At 40.3% G+C, this 26,283-nt stretch overlaps 1 protein-coding gene across 1 annotated transcript in view; it reads right to left on the bottom strand.

Moving 5' to 3' along the window:
* The window catches only part of LOC109484484 (spectrin alpha chain, non-erythrocytic 1-like), a 77,992-nt gene that overhangs the window by 10,414 nt on the left and 41,295 nt on the right, over window positions 1-26,283 (bottom strand). The window contains exons 29-55 of the mRNA XM_019787753.1: window positions 25,192-25,203; window positions 23,294-23,350; window positions 22,263-22,283; window positions 21,783-21,824; window positions 20,102-20,193; window positions 19,471-19,615; window positions 18,679-18,860; window positions 18,084-18,225; window positions 17,680-17,786; window positions 16,951-17,143; window positions 16,356-16,502; window positions 15,755-15,874; window positions 15,305-15,389; window positions 14,637-14,776; window positions 13,837-13,986; window positions 12,253-12,461; window positions 11,649-11,769; window positions 10,945-11,066; window positions 8,829-8,961; window positions 6,183-6,281; window positions 5,672-5,831; window positions 4,734-4,947; window positions 3,951-4,140; window positions 2,962-3,077; window positions 2,441-2,504; window positions 2,192-2,304; window positions 1,586-1,603 (exon numbers count right to left, since the gene is read on the bottom strand). Coding sequence (XP_019643312.1) covers window positions 1,586-1,603; window positions 2,192-2,304; window positions 2,441-2,504; window positions 2,962-3,077; window positions 3,951-4,140; window positions 4,734-4,947; window positions 5,672-5,831; window positions 6,183-6,281; window positions 8,829-8,961; window positions 10,945-11,066; window positions 11,649-11,769; window positions 12,253-12,461; window positions 13,837-13,986; window positions 14,637-14,776; window positions 15,305-15,389; window positions 15,755-15,874; window positions 16,356-16,502; window positions 16,951-17,143; window positions 17,680-17,786; window positions 18,084-18,225; window positions 18,679-18,860; window positions 19,471-19,615; window positions 20,102-20,193; window positions 21,783-21,824; window positions 22,263-22,283; window positions 23,294-23,350; window positions 25,192-25,203 — 3,194 coding nt within the window. The remainder of the gene's footprint in view (window positions 1-1,585; window positions 1,604-2,191; window positions 2,305-2,440; window positions 2,505-2,961; window positions 3,078-3,950; window positions 4,141-4,733; window positions 4,948-5,671; window positions 5,832-6,182; window positions 6,282-8,828; window positions 8,962-10,944; window positions 11,067-11,648; window positions 11,770-12,252; window positions 12,462-13,836; window positions 13,987-14,636; window positions 14,777-15,304; window positions 15,390-15,754; window positions 15,875-16,355; window positions 16,503-16,950; window positions 17,144-17,679; window positions 17,787-18,083; window positions 18,226-18,678; window positions 18,861-19,470; window positions 19,616-20,101; window positions 20,194-21,782; window positions 21,825-22,262; window positions 22,284-23,293; window positions 23,351-25,191; window positions 25,204-26,283) is intronic.

Below are 26,283 nucleotides of genomic sequence, written 5' to 3'. Positions count from 1 at the left end.
TGTGATACTATGACATCATGGAAAGTTACTTCTTGCTTTTTGTGACATCAGGCTAGATTTTCATTTTTACATGCTATTGTGACATCATGGAAAGTTACTACCTGTACCTACTGTTGTGATACTATGACATCATAATTCATTGTGATATCAGGCAATATTAAGTATCAGGTATTATCAGCTGTTCTAAACCAAGTCAAGGTTTTTCCATCTATTAGTGTTCTTGATAAATACAGACATTACAGCATTCTGATAAAATGATTACATACAGATTTGGAGTTGACTTGCACAAATATCAAACGATGGTTTACTATACCTGTATTGTTCAATGACATGTACAAAAGCAATGAAGTTGACAAGCATTAAATTATGACATTTTAAAAAGCACACTCAAGATGCAAATGAAGCAAGCTCAGTTGCAAAATCATTATGCGCAAATGCAGCAAGCAGAATCTGGTGAAATTCTTGCAGAGAAGAAATAATCGAGCAAAGCAAAGTTATCTAAGGGACTATCACATGGAGACCAGTAGGGTTTTTGTAGTAAGATTTCGGAGGTATTATATACAGGGAGGGACTGCTAACCCATTGCCCAAACACATAAAGGGTAAATGTGTATTGAGTCCAGAACACATGCACATCTATGGATACAATGGTAGATTTTTTTTCAATGTTCAGAAATCTGAAATCAAAATTTTGTTCTGCAATTTGGAAACACTTCCTGCAAATAAACAAGCCTCCAAACTACAACCTTCTCAATATAATAAATCAAAATTGCAGATTTTTCTTCAATCTGCAATATTGTAAATCTGTCTGCAAAATGCAGATGGGTATTTTTAACACTGTAAACTCATGGATAGTCCCTTACAAACAGAGATAGACAGGAGCGAAACCTTTTAGAGCCACTCTCATCTATGAGACGTCGGTACTTTTGGTATGGACCAAGCAGTTCAATACTGAACAGGACAGGAAAACACAATGGAGAGATTAACAAAGGACACTCACAATAGAGAGAACAAAAGTTAACACAGACAAAGATGGAAGGTGCTAATACATGTATAACTAAAAGTCTTTTGACAAATATCTGGGTTACATAATTATGATGTAAATGAACAATACAAAGACATTGACACATCGGAAATGTAACTGCATGAATTTAGACAATAACTAAAGCTTCTTGTTATAACAAGCATTTTTGAAATGTGTATTAGCTGGAGGAAAAAATAAATACCACAAATACAGTAATGCTAACTGCAAAATTTAGCAAAAAAAGAACTGTAATGCAGGAAAAACATTTGCATAGCTTCCAGTTGAAAACAAACACAACCTTACGATTTAAAAAAAATTCATATGGGATAAACAAAATCAAAAAGAAAGACCTTTCAGGCGCCAAAACATGATTGGATCACTGTTAATCTTTTTGGATGAATGCTAAGAATTTTGAGAATGTCAAAAGTATAAACTCTAAGTCTTGATTCAATAACGTCTTTTCTTTTTTCAAAGTCTAATTTTCTGACTAGGACAACAGTTAAGACAACATGACGGACACTGAAGACTTGCTCATGCAGAAGGAAAGGAGAGAGATATTAACCCGTCCAGGAGGTAGGCCCTTCAGTCCAGCATCAGGTGAGAGGAGAGGAGTGGAGGAGAGAGGAAACACGTCAGAAACTACAACATCAGATTCTACAACTACTGTTACACATTATCAACAACAGTATAGTCTTAAGACAACATCTCTGCTGTCAGTCCAGTTACACTGTATATAACGTATACCAATTATGAGGTAACCGAACATGCTGGAAAGCTCTGATTGCCTCATGTGTTCAAAGACACAGGAGCTCTACATGTAAATACACATGTATGTCATTCTGAGCTAAGAACATATTACAAGGACTGACATAAAATGCTCCCAGAATACAGCACTAGACTACAAAGTAGAACGTGAGGTCATCGTGAAAAGTACCTAATACTACTCTTTACATTGCAGTGAGATAAGATGTATTAAGTACACATACATGCAGAATACAGTATTGTAAGTATCCCTTTTCTAAACACACGAAACAGATTGGACAGTTATATAGCACACTTGTACATTTCTATCAGAGGAGAGATCTATATAAATGACTATAAAAGATATCTTATGGCAGGTGCATACACAACACAACACAGCAGTTATTTAGGTCCATGTTAATCTCACCTGGTCTCCTGAAGCCAAGAGTGGAAGGCGTTGGCGTGCTGAGCGAACTGTCGGCGCAGTTTGTCGTTCTCCTCCTGACGAACCTTCTCCTTGTTCAGCTCTGCCTCGCGCTCCTGAAACATCACACGTTCATTCATAAATGGTTTGGTAAACCAATTCTTCAGGCTTCACTACCTAAAGCCTGTATATGACTGTCTCTTGACATGTAATAATCACAAGAGAACTCCAAGACAAGAAAGGTTTCCTTACTGCAATGATGCGCTGTAGGTTCCTCCAGGTGTCATCAATGGCCTCAATAGTGAACCAGGTGTACCTGTGGGGGGCAGAACAAAAGAAGTCACGAAAAAAACTCACACCATTAATACTAAGGAACCAAATGCAAGAAAACAGTATATTATTAATTTCTTAACATATTTCATATTTCTCTTGATCTTAAGGCTGTTCAGCAACGAATTTATGAAAAAAAAAACAATGAAATTGTACACAACAGTTACAGTGCAGGGTTCCTATACAAAGACTAGAACAAGAGAAAATTTATATGCTAAAACTGCCAAGATGATATTACAGTATCATAAAACATGAGGAAGACGTGTGTAGTTTTAGTAGACTTTGAATGATGTAAACTCTATCTTATTGATATATTTTGTCTGACCCTTACCTCTTCCATCATGACCTCAGTGAAAAGCGGCTTGCATGCTAATTTGAGCTTTTATGAATAAAGAATGGTTCAAACAAACAAACAAACAAAAATAAAAAGTAAAAATACTTACGGGTTGCTGGTGACCTTGTAGCTCTTGATCTGCCTGTCCAGGTCGATCAGCTGTTGGTAGTCAGCCTCAGCCGAGGTCAGGGAGGCCTTGAACGCTGCATGGGCGTCTTTAAGGGCCTGGAGGAACGTTAGAAGCAGTTAAGTACATTTTCTGTACCTTGAAGGTAAAATAAGTTTCTACAAGAATGGCATAATGATAACATCCACATAGTCTTGCCTAACAAACTATTGTTCTGTTTATCCTTCCTCAAACACATTCAAATGTTAGTATATGGTGACCAGCCCCTCCAGCTCTGTCCTGCCAATTGCTACATAATATAACCCAATGCCATAGGGTGTCTGCTACAGGACCAGTTACCATGGAGCTGATCAACCATTTCTATCTCCATGCTCTGACACCTGAGTGACGAAACGCTGTACGATTGGCTGTAACATTGACATAAAATATAAGTGTCGTCATGCAAGCTCTACTAAGTTAAACTGTATAAGTTGGATCACTAGAGATTGCCAAAGTCCAATAAAAAAGTAAGAAAAAGAAGATAATCCCTATCCACCGACCCTAGTTTTTTAAGGACTGAAACAGGAAACAACATTTTTTACCCTAGGCCTTTCTGATATCACATAGTTTTTTGCGTTGCCTAACCTTGATCTCCTTAATGGAGTTACAGCGAACGGGGTCGGTGAGGTCCTCCTCAGACACAATATTTTTATTTCTAGGCCTCACCATAGTAACATGGTGCTGTAGCAGACACCCTGTGGTGTTGGATTACATTATGTAGCAAGTGGCAGGACAAGACAGACTCAGCGAACATTTGGGAAGAGGGGGCAACAAAGATTGTTTTTTGCTGTTTCTTCTTCTCTACATGGATAAGCTCAATGACCTGGACCTGACGTCTGTCACCATGGTAACATGGTGCTGTAGCAGACACCCTGTGGTGTTGGATTACATTATGTAGCAAGTGTTAGGACATAAGTTTTGGGTTTTCTAACCTTGATCTCCTCGATGGAGTTACAGCGGACGGGGTCGGTGAGGTCCTCCTCGGCGTTCTCGAACCAGCTGTTGAAGGCCGAGGCTTTCTTGGCGAAGAGCAGGAACAGGTCCTCCACCTGCTTAAACTGTTCCTGGGAGCGCAGCAGGCGCTGCTTGCGAGCCCCTGAGTCTGCCAGCAGTTTCTCCCAGCTGTAATGTATGGGGAAACAAACAGAGAAGACCCTTCAATATATGCCATTGTTGGGGTTTTGTATGTGGTCTTAGAATGTTGTTTTGGCCACTTGGCTACCTTACATAGCTCAAGTCTGCCAGCAGTTTCTCCCAGCTACGGGGGAGACAAACAAACAAAGATCCTTCAAACATATAAACTCATTTCACAGATGTACAGAGTTACTGAAATAAGGCCCTTATTTACCCTGACATTCATATAATCATAGTTATTGACAGACGGGCATTTACGAATCATCACACTGTTGATCACTATTTGTATTTCATCATCATCGCATCTAGACTCTTCAAAACATGTACAGTCCTATCATCCTTTTTCAATGACACAATCATAGTGAATCGTGATTAACTTATTGACAAATTCTAATCATTACTTATCCTGCAAAGCCAAAATTTTGACCAATAAAATCTGTCTGACACTCTCTAGTTTTAATGTCATTTGGAGCACCACTTTGCATTTCATTGTATTGTGGCAGATCTCAGGATGAAAAGTGTGTGCATTTAAGTAACACTAAATGTAGAGTCCAGTAAAACAAAAAAACAAAGAAGCCCACCGCTTGATGAGGTTTGCATGTCGCTGCTTGATGGCGTCAGACTGGGCGTGCTGCGAGGCCACCAGTTGGTCCTTCAGCTTGGTGATGGTGGTGATGCCTTCCTTTTCAAACGCCTGCAGACCAGCGTCAAATGTCTCCTGTTTGGTCAGCAGGGTCTGCACTGAGCTCAGGTCTCGCCCGTAGTCATCGGAGAACACAGTAGCCTCCTTGTCAGCTGCACAGAGAAATAACAGATCAGTTTGACATTAGGCTAGGGTGTGTGATGTGGCGTCAAATGTCTCCTGTTTGGTCAGCAGGGTCTGAACTGAGCTCAGGTCTCGCCCGTAGTCATCCGAGAATACTGTAGCCTCCTTGTCAGCTGCACAGAGAATGTAATTATCGATAGTTGTTGTGAAAATACTCTACCATAAAATTATTTCAGACAATGCAGAATCCATTGCAATAGAAATAGTTCTATAGGGTCCTTTCCTTGGTGCTGAACTAGGTATCCAACAACTATTGTAATTTGTATGTATATAAGGGGCTGGATTCCCTTGGTACTGAACTAGCACAACCTTTTAACCAAATGACTTACACCACTGTTTCTCACTCCTGGCACAATATCACACCTTAAAACATTTATGTTTATATCCCCTGTACCTGAAATCTTAAGAAATAGTAGCCAGTAGTATAGCCATAGTAATAGTAACCATCAATGATATCTTACCGATCCAAGACTCCACTACGTCTGCCTTCCAGTTGAACTGGAGGAAAGCAGAGTTGTCGTCCAGGTTCTGTTTACACTTGTTGGCACTGTCCTCCAGAGAACGTACACACAGGATAACACTAACACACTAACACTTACACGCTAACACTTACACACTAACACTAACACTTACACACTAACACTAATACTAACACTAACACTCACACACTAACACTAACACACTAACACTTACCGATCCAAGACTCCACAACGTCTGCCTTCCAGTTGAACTGCAGGAAAGCTGAGTTGTCGTCCAGGTTCTGTTTGCGCTTGGTGGCGCTGTCCTCTAGAGAGCGAACCTTGGACTCCAGAGACTGGATACGGCCCTTGATGTCATCTGAGCGGTGGTTACCCTGAAAATGTATACAAGTTTGGTTTAAAACTTCTGTGGTATCTACACACAAATAGAACTGAGCACTACATGCACGAACGCATGCACATACACACACACGGCACACACACACACACAAGTGCGCACAAACACATACACACAGTCCTGTCCTTGGTGCTGAACACTATCCACACACAAATATTCCTGTCCCTGGTGCTAAACACTATCCACACACAAATATTCCTGTCCTTGGTGTTGAACACCACCCCAACAAAGTAACTAAGTATGCTTAATTGCAGCTTTCTACATTCTGTATGATTCAGAACTGTTGTGGGTTATCTACACTATTAGGGGCTACAAGACAACGCCTTACCTCATCAATCAGCTTGTTGCCCTGTGAGTAGATGTAGTCAACTCTCTCACGGTGAACCTTGAAGTCCGTCTCAAATGCCTCATGCTTCTTCTGCAGACCCTGGAGAAAAAAACAGCAGCAAAAATGTAGTTAAACATGTTATCACACCGATGCACATACTAACATTTATGCATGTTTAGAGTTAAGACTTTTCATCCAACACAAAAGAAGTTCTCTCACTTCTTTCAACCAGTCGCTCTGGTCTTCCTTAGTAGACTGACCCAGTGAGGCTAGTCACATGGCTTCTTTGAATTGTGACATCAACACTGGGTCAAAGGTATCAGTCTACTGAGGAAGACCACTGTGACTGGTTGAAAGCTCTAGGTGAGAGAACTTCTTTGTGTTGGACCAAAAAGTCTTAACTCTAAACATGTAACTACCAACACAGATGAACTTTCATGACAAGACCTATGCATTATATCTCATCTGTGCAGTGTAGATATAGATAAATCTTTTGCCCTTAAACATTGCCAAAAAAATGCATGCTCCAGAAGCATGTCACAATGAGGCAACCACAGCACTGCAATGGGTTTCATTCTGAAGTCATGTCTGTTACATCCAGTATATGTGTGCTGTAAAGAATTCAATACTTGTCTGGCCAGTGCAAGCGCATCTTTTGTTGTATCACACACAAAGAAAGCAAGACAAAACATCAACACAAAGCCGAACAGTCCATTAAAATGTACTTAAAATTGGTGCGGTTTCTGACAAAGTACTACACTATGAAGTCCAGAGGAGGTAGATGATAAGAGTTGTGTGTGTTGAAATGAAACAGAAAATTAGTGACAGATGAAGACAGGGGAGGTTTTTGTAGGGTTACAGAACTGAGAATAGGGGACAATTAAAAAGGGGATCCTAGGACTTCCAAATTGCACAAACTTCATGAGACCAATAATAACTGAGATTTGGGCTTGATGCTTAATTTGACTCTAGAACTAAAAAGCTTTAAAAAATTTTGCTTCTCACTTTAACATTACACTTAACTAGAAGAAAAATGTCTGGACATGAATATATTTTAACCGAAAGTGTCACTGCCCTCCACTTGAAGATAAGTCCTGCTTTATTCTTGTTTAAAGTTAAAACTTTTGTTCCAACACAAGGGATTGTTCTCTCCTAGAGCTTTCAACAAGTCTTGAAGAAGACCAGAGTGACTGGTCAAAAGCTCTAGGTGAGACAATCTTTTGTGTGTTGAAACAAAAGTTTTAACTTTAAACTACCAACACAGAAAAACTGTTATTATAGTTCTTGTTTAAAATGAATTGTTTTTTTTTTCTTCATTGGTGTCAAGCCCAAACCTGGCCTCAAGTGACCTGCATTTTGGAAGGGGGAGGGGGGCATTTAGCCTCCATAGCATGCCAAAAACTGGGGTTTTTTGGGGTCTTCATGGTCTTTGGGAGCTTTTATGTGCTATTTTCTGATTGCATATAGACAACATAGCCGGCCTGGTTGAATTATCCCCGTTTTTTAGAACTGGGCTTATCAGAAAACAGCCAAAGACCACCAAACCCCCAGTTCTATAAGCCTGCTACAGAGGATAGGGGGCGTTAACGGTAACGAAACAGAGGAGGGAGGAACAAGGTGGAATGTGGAGACAGGCGGGTTTTACCTTCATAGTGGCAGAAACCGCTCCCAACTCAGTAGAAAGGTTCAGAAAATACTGTTGGGGAGAAACGTGGCAGCCAGAAAACTTAAGAAAAGGACAGCAAAGAAAAGGAAAAGAAACAGTCTGTCTCAAACCAAGGCAAGTCAACTGAAGTGGAAATGGGGTTATAATTCATGGAAATTGTTGTAAAAAAAACTCTTTCTTTTATAAGATGCAAGTGCAACTCAAGGACACAACATGCACAGGGCACAATCTAAAAACAATGCATAAAAAAGGTTTCTAAAAGTATAATAACTGTATCATCCACAGTCAACATACAAGTGTTTCAGGATGCAGAAAGGAACTACATGTACAGTACTATATTATAGTTACAATGTAATACTATAAGCATGTTACCAAGTTGAACATAAATAGTGTAGATAGAGAATAAAGAGGAACAGAGGTACATTCTGAGCTTGTTTAAAAAAGCTGAAAAGCCCTGTACTTTTCATTGTATGCTGTATCCTTCCAATAATCGAGGCTTCAGTGGTGAAATCTTTATTCACGTCTTGGATAGTCAAATGTAAACTTTTCAACAACGTGTCTTGATGGTGGCATTCCCACTTTATGATGGCTGTGCAATATAGAGAAACTTTGTATCGTGCTGAGGTCAGATTTCCAAACCGGGGCCTGGCTGGGATGTTTGCATCAATGAAAAATTATATGATACAAATAGTATTCAATTAGTTTCCAAAACCTTTTGTGCTTTCCTCTCTATTATATCATACTTTTCGTTCCCAAAAGCTGCCCGAACCGGGCCCCATTTTGGAATTGTGACCACAGCATTATGTTCTGTAAATGTTTTGCAGTCTAATGAAACTATGTGTTATGTTCTGAATGTGTATAATTCTAACCTGTATGGCGGCCAGGGTGTCTCCATAGTCTAAAATACTATCTTACTGACTCAAGTTTTCTACCCTGGATGACTAATCTTCACAACGTAACAGTAAATGTTGTGTTCTAACCTGTACGGCAGCCAGGGTGTCTCCATAGTCCTCGCTGGACACCAGGTTCTGCTTCTCATTGATCCAGGACTCCTCCTCATCCACATTAGCACTGAACTGCTGGTAGGCCAGAGAGTCTTCAAGTTTTTGGCCTCTGTGATGGGAAATGTAGACACACAGGTATAGGACAGCAGTTTGAACTTAATTATGTAAGTCAGAATGTGTATAACAAAACACACATTAAACTTTACCACAGATAGTAACTGACTCAAACAGCTACAAGAAGGCTTAAACAAGAAAGGTGTCAAATGAACACACTACAAGCAACGAACCTCCTGAAAACCTGCATTTTAAAGGCAAAAAAGACCACATGGAACAAAACATTATTCTTGGCAGTAGCATCTAGTTATCTGTGACTGGACCTCCCCTTGGTGCTAAACTGAGCATCACCAACTATTACATAACTGATTGGACCTTTCCTTGGTGCTGAACTAACAAAACCTTTCACAATGATATTGTAGAAACAGAGATGGACACTGCCACTAGACAATGAAAGGTGTGTGAAGAACGCAGGGCTCTCTCTAACCTTTCCTTAGCCATGTTTTTCAGATAACAGGACCTTACCTTGGTGCTGAACTGAGCATCACTAACTATTGCATAAGTTATTGGACCTCTCCTTGGTGCTGAACTTACGAATCCTCTTACAATAATATTGTACAGATGAACACCTCCCCTTTACACTGAAAGTTGTAGGAAAGACTCTTAAAACCTCATTCAGCATGTGGAACCACCTCTAACCTATCCTTGGCCATGTTTCTTAGGTAACAGGACCTTTCCTTGGTGCTGAACTGAGCATAACTAACTATTGCATGAGCAGTAGGACCTTTCCTTGGTGCTGAACTAACAAAACCTTTACAGAGATGGGCACTGCCCCTATACCCTATAGACTGTGGTAAAGATGTGGGACCATGTCTCACCTTTCCTTAGCCATGTTTTTGAGGTCTGTGAAGTGTGCGTAGAGCTGCATACACCACCACTGGATGTCTGCGGGGCTAACTCTGATGTGGGGAAAAATATCCTGTGCCAACCTGGTACAGGTCAGAGAGGAACACTTTCCAAGCCACTAACCCAAGAACGGTTGGATCAGGTGCAAAGCAACACTGCAGCCACTAACTCGATGATGACAGGATCTGTCACAACAGCTGCACAATCAAGATAACAAGACCACAGCGAGCATAGTCAAGAACTGCCCAAGACAACATCTGCAGCAAGCACAGCTTGGGGTTGTCTAATGAGAAGTTCAATAATGACCCAAAAGACTCATGACAACATCATTGATCAAGGCTAGCACAGCCAAAGACTGTTCAGTGCCAACAAGCTCAAGAACAATCCATCGGCTGCCATGCTGGATAAAAGCAGCCACAAACACTTTGTCTTAAGGGAATCTCCAAGCTGCAAGACAAAGGGACTAGGGCCTGGCTCAATACAAGCGGGGAACAAGGGCAGGGGGCTCACTTTCAAATCTCAGGCTCATTCCAGCCAAATACCAGTCAGCAAACAAGACCAAGACCAAGCCCAAGCCAACAAGCCATCCACCTAAACCACAGCCTTGAGAATACTTCAAGACAAGAATCAGATGCCACAACTTCAAGTGACAAGACCCACAGCCAGCTCAATACCAAGAAACTGGTGGTGCAAATACCACTGTAGAGTAGATTCAAGGAAGCCAAAGGGAATTGCTAACAACAGTATGCCTCTTCACAGTCTGATCTGTCTCTCCACACATGTACATCTGTACTGATTACAAACCGTACTACAGCAACAGCTGGATATTTTTTTAATCTTAAATTCAGACGTTTACAAGACAACTAAAGCTTATTTCCACAAAATAACTGTAATTACTGTAGTCATCAGGAGACAATGATTAGAGGAGGTGGATGAGCTGTGTGTACCAGAGAGCCTGGTTTCTTGAATTTTTCTGAAAAATGACTAGACTGAAAGGCTGCAAGGCCTGACCAACCACTTACAACACACTTTACGCCATATATATAAAACTATAGACTGTGAGGAGGCATACTCTGTAAACAGTCCTGTGTTTGTAACATGCATGCTGCCAGAACGTTGACAATGTGGTTACCTGTTAGCTGCGAGCTGTTTGAGTTCTGACCAGTTGGCGGTGAGCTCGTCACACCTGCGCTGGATCTCGGCTGCTCCCAGACTGGACTGGGCCATCAGGCCTTCTCCTGTGTTCTGTACAGCCTGGAGGAGAAAAAACACATCAGGTTATTATCAGATAGAGGTAGGAAGTTCCAAAGGATCCTTGCCACAAAACATATGAGATATGAATCTTTGAGTACCTGAATCAACTTATCATCTAATCAGACAGAGGTATGAATCTATGCAGAGGTGAGCGCCAATACAAAAGACTGTAAGGTGGCAAGGTGGTCACAAGGTAAGGGTTGTTGACTCTGAAGGTTCTGTGTTTGAATCCCTGGCAGGCCCCAGTGTTGAGCCCTTGGGAAGGCACTTAACACATATTTCCTCACTTGACTCATTGTGAAAATAAGTACCCAGCTAGAGACATCCTCTCAATTGGACATATAGCAGATGTTATCTGTTTAAGAGAGCCACCCCTTGAGCATGATAAAGATCCCCCCACACCCACAGGGGTCCTTCCAGGTGTGAGTGGTTCAAACCTTACAGTCTGGTTTCAGGTTTGACATCTTCATCTTCATCTAGGGTTTCCCTCTAGCAACCCCACTAGGGGTACCACTGAGGGTGATAGTCACCTGTTATGTCAACTTCCACAAATGTGGTAAATCTTCATGAATAAATAAGTACCTGAATAGCAGGGTCATGTCCTGCCAGCTCAGCCTCCAGACGTTTGTGTTTCTTGCGCAGGTTCTGCACTCCGGTCAGGTCACGCCCGTAGTCGTCTGAGCTCACAAGGAGCTTCTTCTCCCTGGGTGGGCATGAGAAATAAGGAACAAACTGAATGAAGGAAGACCTTTATTGTACAACATATCCACTGGTGCCTGTTGACTACCGTTTTCTTTCAGTCACTGATGAAAAGTAGTGAATGCTACCTGAAATGTCTGACCGCTTTCAAAATCTACCCAATTGCCGATGTAACAGTACGGCTACGTTTATGTAGCTAGGTGTAGTCCAGTGACCTTGCCCAAGAAGTTGTCAATCTGAATTCTACATAAATGTAGGACTGTTACTCAAGCAACAGGATTGATAAATATTACTTGTGATCAACTGGGCCATACAAACAAGGCAGGGCACTTCTCATTACATCAAAAGTAAACAACACTTTAAAACACACTCTTGATAAAGACTTCTTGTTCGGGGTCATTAACCGTAAACGTCTATCCATTGTCATAATCTATCCAGTTGATTCAGCAACAGTTACTTTGGCAAAACAACACTTTAAACCACTCACTTGATCCAAGCCTCCTCATCATCAATGTCCCTGAAGAACTGGTGCAGTGTGAGGGACTCCTGCAGGCGCTGTCGCCGCTCCGATGCCAGGTTCTGCAGCCGCTCGAAGCGTGTGTTGATGGTCGTCTTCTTCTCCTTGATGGACTCCATATCGTAGTGGTTGGAGGAGATGAAGGTGTCGGCCTGGTTGTTCAGGTCACGGATACGGTCCTAAACAAACAACAAAATGGAAAACAAAGCTTTAGGTGTTGACCGACTGGATAGGGCTGCCTGGAGGAGCAGTGTGAAGACCAGTACTACTAGCCGACTGCTGCCGACCTACATGTATGTGGTAGGGACAACAGCAGCAGTATAAATCCTGGATAGTGAGTGAGTGAGTGAGGTTAGAAAATCAAGTCAAAGTTCTTCTCTGCACTTATATCTCTGTTTCTGCAGCCCTGGAGTAACAAAGTTGTGAAGATGTTGGTCTGGTTCTTCAGGTCCTACCGGATAACAAAGCTTTAGGTTAGAAAATCAAGTGAAAGTTCTTCTCTGGAGCCGCTCGAAGCGTGTGTTGATGGTCGTCTTCTTCTCCTTGATGGACTCCATGTCGTAGTGGTTAGAGGAGATGAAGGTGTCCGCCTGGTTGTTCAGGTCTCGGATACGGTCCTAAACGGAAAACGAAATTTTAGATAAGAAAGTCAAGGAAACAAAGTCAAAATCCTTCCCTCAGCTACAATGTGGTGCATGGGGCAATGCCCATCTCTGTTTCTGGGGCAGCAAAGTTGTGAAGATGTTGGTCTGGTTCTTCAGGTCCTACCAGAAAACATAGCTTTAGGTTAGAAAATCAAGTGAAAGTTCTTCTCTGCAGCCGCTCGAAGCGTGTGTTGATGGTGGTCTTCTTCTCCTTGATGGACTCCATGTCGTAGTGGTTGGAGGAGATGAAGGTGTCAGCCTGGTTGTTCAGGTCACGGATACGGTCCTAAACAAAAAAACATCATACAGCATAAGAAGGGTGTGACAAGGTATGATGCTACAGAAGTTAGACTTAGTATGAAAGTTCATCTGAGTTGGTCAGCTAGCACAGGTGACTAATAGGCAACCCTAATTGCCAAACAACTCTGAACCACAGATGATTTTACGTACAACTAAGACTAGGAGGCAGAACGTACTGCGCATGTGCACAACCCATAATGTATTGTGTATAGCACTTTGGCAGAACATCTTGTTTTCTGTTTGTATCAGTGCATTTATGGATGACATCCCGTCTATAGTTTTCAAATGTTGTGTCAGAAAAGATATTGTCTGCAACAGGCAAAATTCTAACACAACGTTAACCAAACATTCAACGAAAAACGTGAAAAATCCAGGTTTATGTACCTTTGTCATTTCTTCTTCTTATTATTATTACTTTGTTTTATTGTTTCCTTTTATGTGTGAGGAGAGGGCTGAGATAAGTTTTATAACTTTTTGCCCAATCGAAAAATAAATGTGAATAAAATAATGAATAAAATGTGAATAAAAATCCAGGTTTTGGGTAGGCGCAGTATGTTCTGCTGATGTGCTCCAAGAGGCCATGGCTGGCTATGTGTGACGTGGGCTTTACCTGATGCGCGGTGATGTCAGCCTCCAGAAGCTGGTGTTTCTTCATCAGGTTGGAGACGGAGGCCAGGTCCTTACCGTAGTCCTCAGACTGGACCAGAGCCTCCACCTCAGTCAGCCAGTACTCTATCTCCTTCACGCCGGTGTTGAAATTCTGCAGAGGAAAATGGGAAACAAATTAGAAATGGCAGACTTCATCTGTATTTCAGAGTATTGTGCTCAAACACACACATGCATGTACACACAGACAAGCATATACACTTACACTGATACAAAGTTAACATAGTTACATGTACACACATACAAACAGTACTCGATCTCCTTCACTCCTGTGTTGAAGTTCTGCAATTATATATAGTATACATGTAACATGCAGTATTGTGCTCAAACACACACACACACATACACATACACAGATACACAGTGCATTACACACAGACACACAAATGCTCACACACACTAATAGGCATAAACACACACACACACTCACACAGACATACAAACATGCATGCACACACATACACACACATAGAGGTACACACCCCAGACACACATGCACACACACACAAACACATGCAAAGACTGACAGACATACTGAGTCAGGCAGACAAGCACAGAAGATGATACACAAGGGTCTGAATGTACTAACTTATATATCAAGAAAAAGGCTAGAAATCCAATCAAACTTGTTGAGTCTCGTTCCTTGTGTTGCAAAAAAAGTTGATGCTTTACTCCACTATAAGACAACAGTATATAGCACAGTTACACGTAGCTCCAGTGAGTGACAGAGAAGTTGATTCTTACCTGCAGCATGTTGGCTTCCTTCAGCATCTGGCTCTTCTCGGCAGACTTCTGCACCAGGTACTCCCATTGGTCGCCCAGGCTGACAATCCGAGCACTCACTGCCTCCTCACTACCTGCACACTTGTTCTGGTCAATCAGACCTGAAGAGGGACAAATTAGTCATTTCATTGGTCGCCCAGGCTGACAATACAACATACTCAGGCTCCCATTGGTCGCCCAGGCTGACAATCCGAGCACTGACCGCCTCCTCACTACCTGCACACTTGTTCTGGTCTATCAGACCTGGGGAGGGGAAAAAGTTAGTCATTTTACCTGAGATAACATACTCAGGAGTCAGGGCAGGGTTTTCCCCAGTCTCAGGGCAGGGTTTTTTCCAGACAAAAACGAGAAAAGTAACATTTGCAAGGTACCTTCACACGGTCTAGCCTAACAAACTACTGTTTTGTCATTTTTCCTCTTGACAAACACATTCATACAATCATGTATATACAGTAACCAGCCCCTCCAACTTGCCACATAATGTAACCCGACACCACAGGGTGTCTGCTACAGCAGCAAATGCTAAGTTTACTACTGTGACACACAAAGTTATAGATGTCACAAGAAAAGCTTTATCAGCATAAAATGCATAAAAATGGTATTAAACACTAAGTAAATGTAGGACTTACTCTGTCCCATGCCGATGACCCCCTGCACACGGTCGGCGTTAGCAGCCAGCTCAGCCTCAAACGCCTGGTGCTTCTGGTGCTTGCTCTGGAAATAAAAAAAGAACTTTATGAACGAAAAATTGTGGTACTTCAAATCTATATTCTTCAGCATCCTGGAGAAAGGAACATTTGCAGGAAAGAAGCTGCAGCCTTCAATAACAAGGATGTTTAGCATAGCAGGGTCCTTATGAAGAAGTGATCACTCGTACAGGTTTGGCTGTACACTAAAGAAGTGATCACTAGACTTAAAGTACAAGTTTGACTGTACTTCTGGAACACTGTTAGAAACATCTATATCAACATGAAAGAAGATGCAGCCGTGTCACAAACCTGGATGCAAGCAGGGTCCTTATGAAGAAGTGACTACTACTACATATTTGACTGTAAATCTGAATGCTGGAACAAACTAACCTGTATGTTAGCAGGGTCCTTGTAGCTCTCATCCGTGGCTGTCTGCAGTTTCTCACTGATCCAGGCCTCGATCTCATCAGCATCACGGCTGAACTGCTGAAGGCTCTGGGACTCTCCCAGCTGTGGATTAAAAATAATGATAAATGGTTTATTGGTCAAACATTACCTGTGCAATCACAGCCTTTTATACATTTGAATTGATGCAGGGTTTACGATCACATGATTCATATTTGCTCCACACACTTTTGTAGAACTGTCGCAAGGGTCTGTGCGGCTGCCATTCGGTGCCACCAGGTGACCTCAGTACGACTTTCCCGAACCGAACTTAGGTACCCATTCACACCTGGGTGGAGTGAGGAAAGTCATGTAAATGCCTTTCCCAAGAGCACAACGTCAGGGTGCATGGTCAGCAAAGGACCTGGGTCTCACCGTTTCATAGTCGAATGCTCTAGCACTTTGCCACCTGACACCAGAGTCAGATTTATTGAATATCAGTAGCTGACCCAGCCGAATGCCAGCCATCCCACCACTAACCATGGTTGGCGGGTGTTCGGCTAGCGTTCGGGAGGCAAAATTCGTGAATGTATGACAGGGGCTTTACCTTGGAGCGCTTCTCGATCAGGGCAGCCTTCAAGGAGCGCCAGCGGTCCAGCACCTCGTCCCGACGGTCAGTGATGGCCGGAGAGTCGTAGTGGTCAGCCGCGATCAGCTGGTCAGCGAACGACTGCAGGGCAAGGATCTTCTCCTCCTGTGTGGGAATAAAAAAGGACTTACAGTAAATAAACACGCAAAAACTGGTTATGAGCTGTTCAAAACTTACATACAGTCAATGAAAAGAAGACTGGAGGAGGGCAAGTATCATAAACAAGAACAGTAGATAAACAAAAACTGGCTATGAGCTATTCAAAAGTCGAAGTTGAAACAAGTTCATTCCTTAAAACAGTGTAAGGTCTTTTGTTGCTCTACTAGAACAGCTTTCATCCCATATTATGGATAAGGTGTTGTTCGGTGTTCCTGACATTTTTGAAACATTGCAACACTTAAACATATAATGACATCTTTTTCAACATCCTTAATGCCAATATTTCCATAAAAGATAGAAAATTGGGCAAAATTTTTGCTTGTCATGAGCAGCAAAACTGCATCAAATGACAGAAAGATGGACACCAGCTAGAAAACTGTGTCCACGCACACACCTGTGCATTGATAGCCTTATCAAAGTCCTCATGTTTCTTGATCATAGCCTCCACCGAGGACCCCTCAGGCCCCTCAGCCTCCTGCAGGAAGGCTTCTCGGGATGCCATCCATGCCTCGGCCTGCTCACAGTCACGGTTAAACAGCTGCAGCTCCAGACACTGGTCAAGCTTCATACGACGGGCTACCCAGGCCCTATGGATAACGATAATAATTTCATTTAGCATATTCCAACAATAGCCTAACATATATCCTGAATCTACCTCTTTTCCTCTCGCTGAGAGTTCCAGGTAACAGAGGCTTTGTTTCTTCCGTAAATAATTTCATCAGGTTGGCAAATGATTGAAAGGCATGTTCTTTATTCACAACCACTTGTGTTTAACAGGAGCCAACATTTTGATGACTGTATTATGAAGATGACAGATAGTGATTAAAATGTCAAGTCTTGTTCATAAGTGGTTGTGAATAAAGGACTTTGCTATTCTGTCCTAGATGTCTCTCTCTTTCTCTCTACGAGTTCCACGTGATAATGGGCTTTGTTTCATATAAGATATAAAATGTTCTTTACTTCTCCAGCTCCTCCCTCTCCCGTGCCAGCGTTGCCAGTTTCTCCTCGATGTCCGGGCTGGCGTAGTGGTTCTTATATCTAGATAAGTAGCCTTTATAACCAGATAATTATATAAAATGTTAAATTACAGTTTAAAACTGTTTCAGAAAGAAATTTTCCTTACTTCTCGAGTTCCTCCCTCTCCCGTGCCAGCGTGGCCAGTTTCTCCTCGATGTCCGGACTGGCGTAGTGGTTCTTGGCGAGCAGCTGCTGCCCAAAGTTCTCGAAGGCCTGGAATCAATCAATCAATCAAGTAATCAAGCAATCACAATCAATCAATCGATCAATCAATCAATCAATCAATCAATCAATCAATCAATCAATCAATCAATCAATCAATCAATCAATCAATCAATCAAATGGTGTTTAATTCGTAAAAAACGTGGACTTTGCAGCTAAAAGGTGAATTACGTCCAGTTACACATGCAAATTCATTACACATTTATTTACACAGGCATTAACACAAATGTTCACATCATTATTGACAATGTCTTTGACATACTGTCTAAGACAAACAGTGACTTAGACCTGGAAGCTTCCGGCTCGGGCGTCGATCTCTGTCCGGTGGTCCTGGTGCCGCTCCAGCAGAGCCTCCGCCCCCGTCACGTCTTTGGCGAGTTCGTCCGAGGACACCAGCGTCATGATGCCGTTGATCCACGACATCAGGTCCCTAGAAGAGAAGTAAGGTCACACCAATTTTATTAAATGCTTGCTTGCTAGCTACATTTGTAGGCTATGCTGAAAGTTTGTGTTTACTAACTTAGAAGTCATTCTGAATCAAGGTTGAACTGTACTTTCCAACACAAGAACTTTTTGTTTTAGAACTACAGTTCAACCTTGATTCAGAAACGATTTTTTGTATTCAGGTCAAAGAAACTATCTTTAAACTGATATTTCAGCATGAAAATAGGGTAACGTTTAAGGGGAAAGTCTATCTTGGAATACACAATTTCAGGGAGTGAACACAGGACTTGGTATATTCAGGCTCTTCTCAGAGTCTTTTGTCGATGTATCCTGCTACGAGAAAAATCAGATGCTACTTGGTAAAATGTTACTTTAAAACATGTGTTTGTCAGAATGCTGGTTTCCATATTCTTGCTGGTTTGCTAAGAAAAAGCCATACCTGAAGTCAGACAGGAATCGCTGGTAGTCCTGTGAGTCCATGAGTTTGGCCTTGCGAGCGTCGGCGCGGGCCGTCAGGTTTCCCCAGGCGTCGTTGATCTCCGACTGCTTCTCCGAGATGGAGTCTGCCGCCTCGGGGTGGGTCTGGATCAGGCGCTGGCTGGTGTCATCCAGGGAGTGGACCTGGGAGTAGAGGGGGGCATCGAGTTAACTTGGGGTCTATGCCATAATCTATGTGTTTGTTTAGATAGGTTTATGTCTTTGTGAAACATTGTCAAATAAGGCAATCAGAGATGGAGTCTGCGGCCTCGGGGTGGGTCTGGATCAGGCGCTGGCTGGTGTCATCCAGGGAGTGAACCTGGGGGAGGGGGCAGGGTTAAGTGGGGTTCTGGTTTAACATGACTAATCTATATCTGAGATGAAACATTGTGAAACAAGGCAATCAGATAGCAGAAAGTTCATTTAGGTTGTAAAAATAACATAAGAAGAAATTCTGAGTAATTTGTTGGAGAACAGTTTATAGTCTCTCATAATATAGATACATTTCAAATACAGAAACTGCACTGCTACCTTTAGCAGAACATACAGAAATGTTGGAAATACATGAAACTACTACTTCACTTGAGGGTTGTTTTGAATTCTCTTCTTTTGCACAAGTGGCAGCTGACAATATCTGATGATTAATAAACTTTTAAAAGCTTTGTCACCCCAGTCCTCGATTTTTTGTGCAATCTTTCCTATGTGACAAAAAAAACAACTAAAGAGCCAGTTAGTAGTAAGACTAAAAGCCCACCTTATCCCCCAGAGCGGCGAGGTCCCTCTCGAAGCCCTCATGTTTGCGCTGCAGAGCCTGTACGCTGGCCAGGTCGTGTCCGTAGTTATCTGTGTTCAGGGCCTGGTCCTTCTCAGCTATCCAGTCTTTGGTCTCCTCTGCATCCCTGAGGAGGGGGGGAGAAAATTGTCTTGGTATGGCCACAACTCAATTTTGTTGTTTCTCAGATGAAAAGTTAACATGAAAAAAAGTGAACATGAAAACAGCGTCAATGTAGGTTACACATCCAGGGAATGATTATATGTACACAAGAAAATTGTTACTCAAGCAACTGGATAGATTTTGAAAACTGTCAGACGTTTCGAGTAACATCCACTTCTTTTCGTCAGTGACTAACAGAATCTGTATTTGAACCTGGTATTTACAGAGAAACTATGAACTGATAATGTAAATATGAAAAAAAGAGTCTACATGTCATTGATTATCTACTAGATACCTTTGACCCGGTATTGACATCACACTTCAAAGAAGCCACATGACAAGTCTCACTGGGTCAGTCTACTGAGAAAGACCAGAGTGACTGGTTGAAAGCTCTAGGTGAGAGAACTTTATTGTGTTGGATCTAAAGTTTTAACTTTAAACAGTTTCCTACCTGTGGAAGCGCTGCACTTCATGTGCACTCCCCAAGGTGGCGCTGCGATCACTGGCGAGCTGCTCCAGGGCTGCCCAGCGCTGGTTCAGGTTCTGTTGTTTGGGGGGTCGGGAGGAACGTGAGTTACAAAATGGCAGTCTGCATTCTCACTCGAGTCGGTCCAGAATTTTGAAAACAATTTAAATTTTCACTTCTATTGCTTTGAAATTCATGATTCCATTTTCAACAAAGACAACCTTTTTTGATATCTTGTTGTCACAATAATTTGATTAGTGCAGGTCTCACTGTCTGCATTTGCTTCAGGAATTGTACATTCCTAAGTTTGTACACCTGCTTGGCTTAAATATACACATTGCATATTCATGAATTTGTATAATTTAGATCAAATTGCCCTTTTCCAATACACCAGGAAAATTTTGTAGATTAAACTTCAAGAGAAATTCTGGACCAACTCTGAATTCTTCAAAGAAGAGCTTTCATGTTTAAGAAACTTGGAGACAGGATGATCTGATTGGATGTGGGTTTCTTCAATGATCCATCATTGACGACAAACAAACAAACAAACCAAAAATCACAAACAAACAAAAACAGTCACAGCACAATGCATGGGATGGTATAAATGAATGCAGCAGCAATTAATAAATGAAAAACAAACAAAATGCACATCAAAAACACACACAAGCCTGGAAAATGAAAAAATGGGTGGTTGGTGAGAAAATCAAAACAGCGGCAGACGCAGCGTGGAGGGAAAAATCACGGCAAACGCATGTCGGATCTCGCAAAGCGTAAAGGGTGGCCAATTATCGCTCTTAATTAATTATTTTATTAATTAATTAAGCAGTGAGACATTATGAGTAATATATGAGAGTAGTGTTCTAGCCAGCCTGAAATATTTTTCCCACCTCTCAATTTTGTTTGACATACATTTTTTTAATAGCATGGCAACAATTCTAGGAGGTCCATGGGCTAGCTCCCCATGGAAATTTTCAAATCTTAACCCTCTGAAACACTATTTCCTGTATTTAGAGGGGCAAATTTTGCTGGTACGTAGACTAAGCTTATTGAATGACATCTCTTCACATCCCTTTACACACCAATGTTTGTCTGTGAAAGATGACTGAATAGGCAAAATTTTTGCCTGTCATAAGCAGCAAAATTCCATCAAACGACGGAAAGACAGATACTGGCTAGAACACTGCCTGAGGGTAGACATTGCATCACAACCTGAAATGGGAATTATTGCACAGTTACATGTATCCATGGTGATGTTACATGTACAGACAATGGATGAATGACAAAAGCAAAATCATAATATTTATGACACAACAGAACATAGATATTATTCATATCATTTATTTACAGTAAGTATGTTGTATTAAGCAGATTATAACTGATTCAAATTAAAGCAATTCATGTTACACTATGATTTAATATTTTTCAGGATATACAAAATGATTAATGTGTATTGAGTTGGAGTGAGTTGGACAGCAGACAAGTTTGTGGAAGGCATGTAAGATGGATATTTCTTGTTTTGTGGTCTTGTGTTTTTCCCTTTAAAATGATTACCAATTTTTTCAGTTGTACATGTACATTTATATGACTGTGGCACAATGTCAACACCTTTTAAAGTGTGCATGAGACAGTGAATATTTTCAAGGCAAGAAGATCTATACAGACTTACCGCAATCACATTCAAGCGGAAAGCTAAGTCTTTCCAAGATGCCTTTAGAGAGGCAGCGGTGCAAGAAGAGGGGAGGTTACATTCAAGAAAAGTTTACTACTTAAAGTGAGTTGTACGTGCATCTTCATTGTAAGAAATACTTTGTGGCACCAAGCAAGAAATTGTTAAATTCCTACATTGTTACAGATGCAGGTTACATTCGAGAAAGGTTACATTCAAGAAAAGTACTACTTCAAGTGCATCTTCATTGTAAGAAATATTTTGTGGCACGGAGCAAGAAATTGTTAAATCTCCATATAGTCACAGATGTCAAACATACGATAAATTACTGCATGCACATGAAAAGTGAGATATTTCAAAAGTGATAGACATGCTAATATTTTCTCAAGTTACTTCATTTCAACAATTGTTAGGTACTAAATATACTGATGTGCACTTTGAGGCAAAAAAGGACAAAAATTGTGCATCTTGGTGTCCAACCTTAGCATCAGTCTCATCAGCCTTAGCAGTGAGAAGAAGTTAAGAAGAAAGAGAGTTAGAGTGAAGATGTGCTATCATACAAGTTGTGAGGCAGACAAGATATACTAACAGTCTAGCAATGGTAGAATGTAAGATCTTAAAGGTGTTGCCACGTTTTGAGTGCAATACTGTTTCAACCTGAGAACACTTTTTCTCTTATACAGGAAACAACATTTTAATAGGAATCTGATTTGTTTATTTGAATTTACCACAAGTGCAAAAATACACAACTGGAAGGGAGGACAAAACAGGTGTATTGACAACTTTACAAGTTGTCCTCCCAAACACTACAATATAAATACAGATGTTCAACATGATAATTGTATTGTGTAATGTTGGGTATTGTTAAATTGATAGGAAATCATTATGGAAAGGAGGGAGATGGTATATGTAGGTGAAGTCAATTGTAGAACATTCACTAGTAGTCACAGAGATGGACAACACAAAACACACAAGTTACTAGATAGAACAGAACATGTAGCAATACAAATACTTATATTAAAAAGTTTAAGTCTAATGTTTAAGTTAAGATGGATCCAGTTTTTCCAAAGAGTGGGAGCAAGGGACTTTGAGACAAACATTTCAGAGTACAGCAGCTTAAAGAATATACTAAGAGTTCAAGGTAATACTAATGTAAAAAGTTAAGATAAATTTACAAGTCAGAGAAATAGAAAAGAGATGTTCAAGCTCTTTTCTAAGACTGAAATCCACAATGGTTATATTTTATATAGGTTATTTTTTGTGACCATGAGAAATAGCATCTTTAAAAGATTATTTTCCCCAAAACTATGTCAGCAGAGTGTTGTACCAAGTCCATGATATTAAAAAAAATTACTATTCATTTTCTCCAACCTTCCCGCCATTTAAAGGATGTGGATTTCAGTAGAAAAGTTGCTCAACATGAGGACTACCTGTTACAGTTACAGTTACATGTAGTAGTTTACTGTAGTAGTATTTCTATACCAGAGAGAAGGAAGAGTAGTAGCCCAAACCTGTAAGTTCTGTGTATCTACGGCAGTTCGTGTGGTGGTGACAGTTGTACGAGTAGCCTACACCATGGCCAGCACCAGGGAGAAGTAAGGGACAAGTCAGAGGAACAACTCAGATCACTCAGCTTTAGGCAGACACAGCTAGTATTAATCAGGCTTTTTCAGTGTAAGTTTTTCTTAGGAAAAATGTAGATTCAGAAATTTAATGAGGTTTTTTATTTCAAGTTAAATGGAAAATGTAGATTGCTAGAAATGTAATAATAAATGCATTTCATTTAGTTAGATAAAAGGGAGAAAAATTAATGGATGTTAACTATTTTTGCACATTCAAATGATATGTATTTCAAAGGAAAGTTGAGTTATGGTTGAAAATTATGGACACTTTTAGGTGAAAACAAATGTTTAGCTTAAGCCAAAAAGCATGTATTTTTATTACTTTTTTAAGTGTTTTGTAAAAAAGTAGTATTTTTAGGAAAAAATTCAAAAGAAAAACTTTTCATTACAAAATGTAGAAAATTGTCCTTTTAAGCATATAGAAGGAAATAATTCTTAATATTCAAAAGCTTTTGAGTCAATAAATACTGGTTTATGTTTTGTTTGTCTGCATAAAGCTGAGAAATCCAGTCGTTAAAAAGAGTAAAGATTAACCACAATAGAGACCTCTGTGTGACACACCATGTGCAGAGTGCTGTGTGTGGAACAAACATGCAATAATGCGTGCAACTTAGGGTCCGTGCCAAGAAAACGTGCAGAAAGAAAATATTTATCATAATTATAGTTATTTTTTAAGTCATCAACTTACATGTAGAGTATGCTTTCGAGCATTATTATTATGTCCTGATTATGCTTAAATATTGGATTGAATGAAAAGTTAGCATACATTTAAATATCATACCGTAAGTTAAAGTTACTACCCAAGCAGAGGTTTGGGTTTGGGGTTATTTTTGGCGTGATTTTAGACTTTTTTTATTTCTTTATTTTTATTTTTTTGCACTGGAATTTTTCTTTCACCCAACCCAACCAAACCTCTGCTTGGAGAGTAACTTAATGCTGCAAATTAAAGGATGCTTCAGTTGAAATTAGGCATCAGAGTATTGCAGGATTCCTGTGATCTTAAGAATCATTTGTCTGTGGTTAGAGCAGAAACCACACATGCACACACACAATGCACACACACACACTCTGGGTTAGGGAAGCTCTTTACTACAGCAGCACATCAGCAGCGCATGGCCTATCCCACCTACTTCTGGCCACAACTTTGAAGGATCAAATTTGGTCGATTGAGTTACATATTTGGATTTCATAAAAACTTTACAACGGTATAAAAGTTTCAATGGAATTTTTCCTGCAGACAAACTGGCAAAGAGGTTTGTACGAAAAGATCCAGAACTTGATTTGTTTGAAACTGCCAAAAGAAGGAGTCCAAGAGCCTCGATTTTTATGTCTAAAAGTTCTCAAGCTTCAGTTTTAAAGTGAAACTTTGAGTCAGTGAAACAACTGTTAAACAAGGGACCCTTAGACCTTCTGGTGTGTTACACCATGGGGTGGTTATACCGGCTATACAATTTTACAAATACAGATATTCAAATTTTGTGAACTGCCAAAAATGGAAAACTAGTGGAGCTTCAATTTTGAAATAAATTTTGGTTATTTGGAAAACTACATGTAGTAGAGCTTCAATTTTGAAATAAATTTTGGGTTATTTGGAAAACTAGTACAGCTTTAATTTTGAAATAAATTTTGGTTATTTGGAAAACTAGTAGTCAGAGCTTATTCTAAATTTATATAAATTTCGGTTAACACGTTAACCACTGAGCATGTAACTGATCTTTGCATGACCAGTTGTAGGTGGGGCAGTGTGTAGCAGGGAGGCAGCAGAAGACTGAAGGAAAGAACCAAACCTGTAACTCGCCCTGGATCCACCACCAGGCATGAGGGAGAGAAAGAACAGTGGTGAGACGACATCTAAACATCTACATCATCGGTCTATCGTATCTACATGTACTATACTACAGATGCACACACATCATGCATAGCAATCGGGAACTACATGATTGTCTACATGTACTTGGCACAGTTGTATAATATACATACATGTATGTACACTGTAAATGTTATGTATATAGTAAGACATGTACAATGTAAGTCTACATACGGGAACATACACTGCAAGGTTAATCATATTAAGTCAGGCAATGTTTATTATCCTTTCTGATCTTAGATTTGGTAAAATGGTGAGTGTGTTACTGTCTTTTTGAAAAGTATCTTCAAGACCAGTTGTGTTTAAATGATGTTCCAATGGTTTTAGTCTTTCTTTTTTCAAGTCTAGTTTCTTAGGAAAAATGTAGATTCAGAAATTTAATGAGGTTTTTTATTTCAAGTTAAATGGAAAATGTAGATTGCTAGAAATGTAATAATAAATGCATTTCATTTAGTTAGATAAAAGGGAGAAAAATTAATGGATGTTAACTATTTTTGCACATTCAAATGATATGTATTTCAAAGGAAAGTTGAGTTATGGTTGAAAATTATGGACACTTTTAGGTGAAAACAAATGTTTAGCTTAAGCCAAAAAGCATGTATTTTTATTACTTTTTTAAGTGTTTTGTAAAAAAAGTAGTATTTTTAGGAAAAAAATTCAAAAGAAAAACTTTTCATTACAAAATGTAGAAAATTGTCCTTTTAAGCATATAGAAGGAAATAATTCTTAATATTCAAAAGCTTTTGAGTCAATAAATACTGGTTTATGTTTTGTTTGTCTGCATAAAGCTGAGAAATCCAGTCGTTAAAAAGAGTAAAGATTAACCACAATAGAGACCTCTGTGTGACACACCATGTGCAGAGTGCTGTGTGTGGAACAAACATGCAATAATGCGTGCAACTTAGGGTCCGTGCCAAGAAAACGTGCAGAAAGAAAATATTTATCATAATTATAGTTATTTTTAAGTCATCAACTTACATGTAGAGTATGCTTTCGAGCATTATTATTATGT

The sequence above is a fragment of the Branchiostoma belcheri genome, unplaced genomic scaffold (assembly GCF_001625305.1).
Source record: "Branchiostoma belcheri isolate BF01 breed outbred unplaced genomic scaffold, Haploidv18h27 scaffold7, whole genome shotgun sequence".
NCBI lineage: Eukaryota > Metazoa > Chordata > Leptocardii > Amphioxiformes > Branchiostomatidae > Branchiostoma > Branchiostoma belcheri.
This window is presented reverse-complemented; position numbering and strand designations above follow the sequence as displayed.